The sequence below is a fragment of the Liolophura sinensis genome, chromosome 7 (assembly GCF_032854445.1).
Source record: "Liolophura sinensis isolate JHLJ2023 chromosome 7, CUHK_Ljap_v2, whole genome shotgun sequence".
NCBI classification, from domain to species: Eukaryota; Metazoa; Mollusca; class Polyplacophora; order Chitonida; family Chitonidae; genus Liolophura; species Liolophura sinensis.
Window position 1 is genome coordinate 5,238,820 of NC_088301.1, and position 10,224 is coordinate 5,249,043.

Sequence of the window (10,224 nt, forward strand, 5' to 3'; positions counted from 1 at the left end):
GAATAAAGGAACGAACGAATGAAAACCTCTATTCTTTAATGTACAGCGGCTAGTGTTCTGTCCAGGCCATAGTGTACTGTGTGCAATTTAGTCGCATCGAGCACAGGTTTATATCTTAAAATCACACTTGACATGATTCTATAAACTATCAACAGCGAGTAAATCGGAACTCATACACAAAAGTATACAGAAGTCGACAAAACCGTATCATTTTGTACAAACAACGCAGGTAACTTCGTAGCCGGCAACATAGTTTGGACACGGAAGTGGGCTACAGGCAGCCTCTACTGTGTACAACAAATGTGCGTTAACACTATCACTCGTGCCCGGATGGGTGTCCGGATCCTGATCCACGCACACGTACTCCGTCCTCTTGTGCGTGGTATGTGCGGCCATGAGAAACCCCAGATACTCCACAGTCCATCCGGATGGACACTCCAGGCGGGCTGGTATCATCACGTGACTGGGCCTTCCTGGCGTGTAACAGACAGCACACTGGGCATCCCTATTGTGTGGACTAATACCTCCGGAGTTAGATGTGTGGAATACCGGATTGCTGCTGTAAATTTCAAACTCTGTTCCGTAGATATAAGCTTTAGACTGGTGGCCGGGGTAAGTCTTGTTCCACTGAGGGGATAACGGTAGACATAAGTGATTGGCACCTTCTCCTTCATGCTGGTAATGGGCTCCTGCAATCACACCTGAAAAGAAATGGAATAATGGTGATTACAACAAATAATGGTCGTTTTATGTATTATGGATATTTATAATATTTTGAGAGGTTATGTTGAGGGTAAATGACTCCAGCATCAGGACTACAGTGAATCTTTCTACTTACCAAAATCAGAATATTTGTTACCCTCTACATCGGACCTTATGTAACTTGAACACAAATGCAATTTTAGGCCAAAGTCTTCAGGTTTGAAGTGTGTGCACTTTAGCCAGTCAAACGCAATAGATGTTAAGGTATGACTGCACGGTTAAAATGATTGTCTTCCAATCGCTCCGATACACACGATTGAAAGTCATACGTGTATAAAGAATAAATTTAAAAGTATTTACCATCATTTACAATATCAAAACTACACCATCCAGTCCAATTTAATAAGTTGCTTTTAGTTTTTTTGTTTGTTTTGAAAGGTAAAAGTAAAGGTTTAACTCAGCGAATATACATATCCAGTTTAAGGCTAAATTGTACATGCTCTTAACTTGATGTTCACTGTTATCATCTTACTGTAAATCATAACTTTGCTCAGTTTTCAAATTAAACTGTCTAGGATGAACACTGCTACATCCGCATAATCATTACTGAGCAATAGAACAAGTATATAAGAATGAACCTCCTGAACCAGGGCGAGTGCGGGGTTCGAACCCACGTACCGGTATTTATAAATGGACACGGTTTGTCTTGTTCAGCGACAATTAAATCATTGACCAAAACTTTAGTGCATAAAAGTGGAATAAGGTGTGCGTAAGCAAAATGGTGATATCAATAGGTCGCGCATGTTTGCTTAAAGCTGGTGTAAGTAAAACGGTGATATCAACAGGTGATACATGAATGCAACAAGCTGGTATAAGCAAAATGATGATATCAAGAGGTGATACATGAATGAATCAAGCTGGTATAACCGAAATGATGGTATCAGCAGGTGGCATGTGTATCTATGAATCTGGTGTAAACAAAACGGTGCTATAGCGTTCATTTCTTAAATGTATCAAGGCGAAATAGTTTATTCTATACCGGTAGTGTAAATTTACCACAGTAAACATATGTATATGTTTATAGAATTTTTACATTTAATAAAAAAAATACAGTCAAGTTTACTAGATAATTTGTAAAATATCCACCACATTACTATGTGGTCATATTACATATCGCCTCCTCCCTCTTTAACACCCTGTAATTCATGCTGGAGGTGCGTTGCCTCTCAGCCAATGAGAGTCGTTAAAACTGCCGGCTTGCTCGTGTAAACTCGGAACCTACGTCCAACATTCCGGTTTCCCGATCGTCAAGCGGAAAACGAACTGTACTGTTCGTTACCTCCTGGGAAAAAGAGTTCTACTGGAATGTACGCCCTGTACGTCGGCGGTTTCCTGACAGAGAAGACTTCAGGACTAGTTCTTAGGCAAAATGGAGTCGCCCACAGCGGATTTTGGCGCTGTCTTTATTTATGATTTATCAATTTGAGGTACATATTAGAATTTTTTATGGCATGCACCTGCGAGGAAAAGCATTCACTTTTCAATGGTACCTTGGTATCTTTGTACCTTGGTATAATGTGGTAGAATGACTTGGGCAGGTTTTCCGTCCCCAGCGAGTATAGACTGCACCACCTGGAAATATGATATATTAATATATTTTTTATTTTTTTTATTTTTACGCCATATCCAAAAATATTTCACGTACAATACGGCGGCCAACACTGTGGTGGGAGGAAACCGGGAAGAGCCCCGGGGAAACCCACGACCATCCACAGGTTGCTGCAACACCTTTCCCCGTACGGCCCGACAGGAAGCCAGCATGAGCTGGACCTGAACTCACAGTGGCCGCTCTGGTGAGAGGTTTCTGGTTCATACGAGCAGAACAGAAAACCCGAAAATAGTGAGAGTTGTACATGTAAAATATCATATATATTTTTGAAAACTAAACAATGATCCGCTTTTAGCATTTTATACCTTGTGCTATATTGAGCTTTCAGCAGTAACTGTCACCACCATCAGATATTACACATCAGCGTGACATGTTGAACGGTGTTGTGAAATTTCAGGAGTGTTATTTGGTTAAAATGCAATCAAGCGATTTGCATTAAAACAAGATGCACGGATATTTGCAATCAAACTATGTGTGACAGTATTTGTTTCTTAGATTTTCTGTTTTAAATTTACTCAGCAATTGGCATTGACCTAATAACGTGTGAAAATAGCGTATTTTTTACATGCATGCTGTAACTCCGAGGTTAGAATCACTGAGACCGTTTTACACATCCACAATGAAACTGCAGTTTATTAGGTGCTAAAGTTAGACTCACTTAGTTTGCCTTGAGCATCTGCGCTGTAAACCGTCAGTACAACTGTGCTAGAATAACTGAGGTAAATTGACAAGCGTCCATATTTTACTGACTACGTGTTACCATTTGCCAACTACCACACCGTTGTTACGTGTTATCATCTGCCAACTACCATACTGTCATACTGCTCCTCACAGTGGCTTGTTTCACGTCTTGTATACTTGCTGTTAAGGTGTTAATGGTAGACTCACCTTCACCAATCTCCAGAGTTAATGTGTTAATGATAGACTCACCTGTACTTGTCTCCGCTGAGTCGCCTCTGGGGGATGAGTCAGGACGAGTACTCCCCCCTACCGCTTTGTACTTCTTCCCGTTGTTTCTGTAGCGTGTCACCTCCTCGGTGATCAAGGCTGACATTTTTGCAGACAGGATATTGATAATGCTATCTAGATGAGACTCCATCGAGAAAGACTGTCCCTGGATGAAAGTGGTTTACTTTTTACCTAAGATCGGTTGCTGTTGACTTCATCCATGTCCCTGACTTAAATGCACACAACGAGTCTATGAACAGAGACGGAGCCATCAGCAATTTCTTTCTTTACCTGTTTTTTTTATACACTGTGGCCGTCTCCCTTTCAACCGTTAGATGCCTCCCCCTACTGATCGAAAGTCGAGCGTATAGTCTGGCAAAATTATCAAAGTGATATCAGAAATCGAATGGGATGACTTGCGTGTGTCATGAATCAGATCTTTCAATTTTTCCTCATAATTATTTTGATATGTATCATTATATTCAGGGACTGTTAATCTATGCTGATCATTTCGACTAATATTTTACGTCGCCGACATTGATGGATGCTACAAGAAGAGGGTACACGGAAAATCTCCACTTGTAAAGGACCGACCCCTTTACATAAAGCAGCCTCAAAGACTAGGGTACAGAATGAAGGATAAAGGCTTAACGCCACGTCGACAATATCGTAAACGTGTGGCCAGTCAGGATATAGAGCAACTGGTCACCTATGCTTTCTTAGCAGAAACACTTACAGGATAACATTTCTCCCCTGGGGGACCAGGTGGTCCATATGGTCCCTGAATCCCGTCCCGCCCGTCTCGTCCATCTCGGCCCGGAAGTCCATAAACATTCGGGCAGCATCCTGAAGCCAACAACAAAACCCCAAAATGGGGGTGTGTCCTTGGACAACAATTTAGTCAGAAGCATTTTCTTTTCACAGAAATGAGAAAACCTAACTGAATGAATGATAGCTGCTGCTGAAGTAAATGTATCCAATATTAATTTGGAAGCACGCAGTTCACAACATTCAGTACCGAGTGTGTCCACCGTTAAAATCACGAAGAGTATGAACTATGGCTATCGATCATCTTGTTTTCATTCCTCCTGAATTATTGCCCCAAAATGTGAAAGTCTGGTAAAATTAAAACCACATTGAATACTTACCCTTAACGCATGAGTCAACTCGTGATTTAATACTAAGAGAAACATTATAAAATTGCTTCGTGCGTTTACGATTTTGTCGAGTAAACTAGCCGTACAAAATCTCCACTTTGAAGGGCAACAGGACATCAAAATTTATGGATTTGGGTTTACTAATGGGGCAGCTGTATTTAAAATTCATGTACCTCGTTGCAGGGAGTCATTATGTTTACAATACAAAGCTAAACTATACTCAAGAGATTATATAACTATATTATTACTTGTGTTTATATGCTGTACATGTATATAATGCTGACATTTGACCCTAGGCTTTAATATTTCTGTTTTTTTTTTTGTCCTTTTTTTCTAGCAGTAGCTAGTAGAAACTTTCCTATAGCTCATTTGGCAAAATGATTGATTTCTGACCAGGAGACCTGTGAATCCATCTATTATGACATCTTGGTTACCGTCTCTTCTTGATTGTCATCAAAGCGATTTTGCTAATGAAACCAATCAGGGTTATATATGCAAGGAAATGCGACAGGACAAGGCCATCGCGCACCTGTCGTTAGCGTAATCTTCGCTCCCCTTTAAGTTGTTTTCCTAAAATACAAAAGACGTGATACTGTCATCAACTCGTGTCATCTGCTTCCTGTACCTGCTTTGTTGTGAGAGGCCGGGCTAGGATCTCCAGTAGCCGGAAACTGAAAAATAAAACAATTTTTTTTCTAGTTTCTTCTTTTGCTTTTGCGGGGCAACCCTTTAAACGTTAGCTTTTAGGAACTGCGCCAGTTAAATTAGAGTGGGTAATGAAGAGAAATAATTTGTTGACGTTGACTTCAATATGGGCGAAATACAAAGTCACGCTTTTTTGACCTGTAGGTTGAATGCTCCATTAACAGAAGACCGCTGTTTAACTAAATGTACTGTACTTGGAATTACTAACAGAGAGTAAAACACATTTAAAAGAAAAGATAAACAAATATGAACAGAACATAGCTCATTAAACGCCTGAGACAAACCTGCATCGCCCCATTGACAACCACGGTGTTATGTATGACTATTTAACGTCTTCATGTACTGTTAGTCTGCGGACCTTTGTGTTATATGTTATAAGCATAACAGGCCCTGTTATATATGTACAGTGCGGACCTGGCCGAAAGCACCTTGTTCAAGGCTCTGTTTATTTAACTGGCTGTTCATTGGCTGTTAAACTCTGTGTTTAAAAATAGTTGAATCCACCTGGCACGTATATAAGCCGTGTTTTCTGTGCAGAGGGGAGGTATTTTTTGCTGCATCCACTGGGAGCCAGGAGAGTGTGCGACGCTCTCGTATCGAGTCCATTATTTTGATATGAGCTGGTGATGCCAGTTTCATTTGGGAGGACAGTTTTTTATGCCGGCACCGTTTATGTACCACAGTAGTACTGATGTCTGGTTTATGTGAATTTCTGCGGAAGTCACGTTTATTGGTGTTCGGATCTTGATTATGATTATACAGTGTGGACTGTGTAATTTGTTTAACACGCTGACCTCACCTGACCGACAAGGTCGTCAAGGACTCTAAACTGAAGTTTTCAGTTTTGCAAAGGACGTTCGTTCTGCCACAAGGTGACATTACTCCACGTCTCTGAACGGCTCGTTTGTGAGTTTCTGCGGGAAACTGTTCTAAAGTGGATTATACCTCCATGCCTGTATTTACCCTGTGTTGTGCTCTGCGGGTGTGACGTCATTCAAAGGCTTGACTGTTCCAGTTCTGTGTAACCTGTGTACTGTGTTCGTGTTCGCTAACCTGGCGAAGTACCTGTCTAGGACAATTTGTGACTTGTGTGAATTGTGTGTTTATCCCATGGTCTTTACGTTGGATTTCCTGGAATACATTCCTTGGGATGCAAAGGTGAACTGGAAACTTGTAAAGACCGGTAATACTGATGTGTATGTTGTTGTTGTTGTTGAACTGTCTGTAAAACTGTACGTCTCATTTTATATATAAAGCATTGTTTACATTGTAATATTGAGTCACTGAGTCTGTTTTCTGTTGCCGTTTTCAATACCGTAACAACGGCCAGAAATAGTAAACCGAGGATTAAGTGCATGGTGTTTGAGAAGAGCTAGGGATTTGGGGCTATCCAGAAGTCTTCGTAAGATGTTGTCAAGTCCCGAGTTTACATCTGCTCCAAAAGCAAAAGCGTAATCGATTCTGAGCTGGAGTGATTCTTGACAGCACGTACACTGGGTGACACCTCGCTTACACAATCACGGGTATCTGAGAGCTGAGAATAAATTTACCACCAGGATACCTGACCATGAATTTGTCAGTCGCATTTTAGGAGGATCCACTGACCCACATATATATCAAGCTGACAAAAATGGCTGCTCCATTACTTTTATCGTAACTGAAGCCTTCAGTAGAAGGTAATCTCAGATGTATCCGAAACAAATATCAACAAATTTTTCAATTACTTGTTATGGTCAGCAGTGTACCCTGTACCTTGGAAACGCGACAAGCGGGTTGGTGAGACTTGATGTGACCTGTACATTGTATCGCGTCTTACAGTGTATACACGCCGAAAAATCAGTGCAGTACTACGTGGAAGAAACTCTGTACATACATCGTACAAATGAAAACGGTAATAATCTTATACAGTAATCTAGTTATGTGTCGTAGTTCTCACCAGAAAACAGGTGTTCGCCGAAAGGTCACATGTAAGTAAACTGCTATAGAGAAAACACCAAAACGAGGCTTTTTGTGTTTATGTCAAATTAGTTGACAACTGACATGTCTTTCAATTTCACAGCCAAATAGCCAAATTCGATCGCCTCAAGTTTTCCATATTGTACGTTAAGTGTTGAAGATTTCCAAAGACTGTCGTGTAATCAACAAATTATAATTAATAATATTATATAAATAATTAAGTTATTTTTATAATCAAACACCTAGCATAAGCCCATGATTACTGTAGAACTGTGTGACTTTTGGCTTGCGTAAAAATGTGTGAAAGCATTAGAAACGCCAATTTTGATAAATCCGTCCGATCGGTGATGTGTATTGTTATCTGAACATGCTTACAAAAACAAACTCACAGCCGTAACTACAAACAGTGTGAATATTTCCATAAAGAGTCGTTACTCCACATCTGCTTTTCGTAAACGCTTGAAAAGGTGGGTGAAGACCAAGGTGTGCTTTATAACAGCAGCCAATAGAGCTATGCAATATGCTGCTTGCGACCACCTTCCAAACATTTCCAGACAAACAACCACAAACAAGGAGGCCAGAGCAGGAATATTTGGATGTGTTCAGTGTTTCCTTATCCAACCAGAAGATTCTCCGCAGTATTGGTAGCTGACAAGTGACTAGGTATGAAGCTAAACAAATCCGTGGGCAGGGAAGTTGGGTAGATTATTCTTTATACTATAGCCTTGAACATCAGGTGACTTTGTACTGTCAGCAGAAGCATTCACATAAGGCCATTAAAAGCATAACAAATGTTGGTTAGTTTATAATGTGAAAACACGCTGTACCAACGTTTAGTTATATTCATCAAGGTAATTAGGTTGATGTATTGTTCGAATTTGACTTTTGGTATGTTATTGTACACATGCTTCTTCGCTACAAAATTAAAATTTAATCATTTTAAGTGTACCTATGCGAACGCAAAACAAAACAAATAATACGTTCGAAAAAGACCTAGCTGCTTTATTAACAAGTCAGTTAAAAAGAAGGGGCCTCCATGACTTAGTTGGTTAACGCTCCAGTGCAGCGTAATGATCCAGGAGCTTCTCACCAATGCGGTTGCTGTGAGTTCAGATCCAGCTCATGCTGGCTTCCTCTCCGAAGCTGTCGTATAAGTAAAATATTCTTGAGCAAGGGTAAAACACCAATCAAATAAAATAAATCAATAAATTTTAAAATATTATTTCGAGCAAACGACACAGGCAATCTCATAACCGTCCACAAGGTAGTGAGCCACACGTCGCTTCTACCACGTACAAGAGATTTCCGTCTAGGTTAGCAGCGGTGGCGGGATTAGTTTCTGGATCCTGGTCCACGCATACGTACTCAGACTTGTGGTGCGTGTGGTGTTGGGACATAAGAAACCCCAGGTACTCCACGGTCCATCCCGATGGACATTCGAGTCGGATAACTCAACCTACCCGGAGTATAGCACACAACACACTCTGTTGTGAGGATCGGCACCTTGAGTTAGACGTACGAAAAACATCATTTCCATATTCTATCTCAAACTCAGTTCCATACAGATACGATTTGGATTGATATCCAGGGTAGGTTTTGTTGAACTGGAGATCCAGTGGCAGACACAGCTGGTTAGCTCCGCTTCCGGTATGCTTGTAGAGAGAGCCAGCCATTATACCTAAAGATAAAGCACATTTGCAATTAATTAAAAAGACAAGCTACTTCCTGCTGTATTAAGCTCACAAAGGATGGGCAGTAAACATCTGTTCATAAGGATATCCAGTGCTGTCACACATATGAACGCGTGACACCTCATCAGTTGATATTTGAGGCACTACAAGCAGCTCAGTAGTACCACTACTAAACTATTTCACAACAAAGCCGTTTATGTGTAGTACTAGTGTTCCGTTACACTGCAGCAGTTCATGTGTACAACCACCAGTGTACATAACCCCACTCAATGTGTGACACAACAATTCTATTACACTTCAGATGTATTGGTGTACTGCCACCGGTGTACCACACCACACTTAATGTGTGGTACAACAATTCTATTGCACTTCAACACTTTATGTGTACTACCAGTAGTCTATTAGATCTCAACAGTTAAAATGTTACTTGTTGCAATGTTACTTTTGGTACAACAATTCTATTGCACTTCAGCAGTTCATGTGTACAACCACCGGCGTACTTAACCACACTGACAATTTGTATTACAACAATTCTCTTACCCTTCAGCAGTTTATGCGTACTGCCACCGGTGTACATAACAGTAGTTAATGTGTGCTACAACAATTTTGTTGCCTTCAGCAGTTAATGTGTACTGCCAGTAGTCTATTACATCTCAACAGTTAAAACTGGTACTTATTGCTGCTTTGCTTGGAGCACAGTGCGCGTCCACACTTAATGTATGGTACAGCAGTTCTATCACACTTCAGCAGTTTATGTGTACACCCACCGGTGTATTTTACTACACTTATTATGTGGTACAACAACTGAATTCCACTTCAGCACTTTATATGTGCTGCGACTGGTGTACATAATCGAACTTAATGTGTGGTACAACAATTCTATTACACTTCAGCAGTTTATGTGTACTGCCACTGGTGTACATAACCGCATTTAATGTGTGGTACAACTATTCTATTGCACTTCAGTTGTTTATGTGTACTGCCACTGGTGTACATAACCGCACTTAATGTGTGGTACAACAATTCTATTGCACTTCAACACTTTATGTGTATTACCAGTAGTCTATTAGATCTCAACAGTTAAAATGTTACTTGTTGCTGCTTCGCTTGGCGCTCAGCAAAGGTACATAGACACAGAGATATATAGATGGATACACACATACATACATACATACATACATACATGCACACACACATACATATCGTCGTCATATGACTGAAAAATTGTTGAGTACGACGTTAAACCCAAGCACTCACCCACACATACATACATACATACATACATACATATATACATACATACGTACATACGTACACACGTACAGACATACATACATATACTATCAAAAAAAAAGAAACGCATAGGTGTTTTGTTTTATTTTAAAATGAAATAAAT

General features: G+C 40.3%; 1 protein-coding gene across 1 annotated transcript; it reads right to left on the bottom strand.

The window, feature by feature from the left end:
• Positions 1 to 207: 207 nt before the first annotated feature.
• Positions 208 to 3,425, bottom strand: LOC135469874 (short-chain collagen C4-like). Its single transcript, XM_064748503.1, has 3 exons — positions 3,302 to 3,425; positions 2,269 to 2,334; positions 208 to 701 (listed from the first exon to the last, which is right to left on the bottom strand). Exons 1-3 carry the CDS (start codon positions 3,423 to 3,425, stop codon positions 208 to 210), a joined length of 684 nt encoding a protein of 227 aa, XP_064604573.1.
• Positions 3,426 to 10,224: the final 6,799 nt, after the last annotated feature.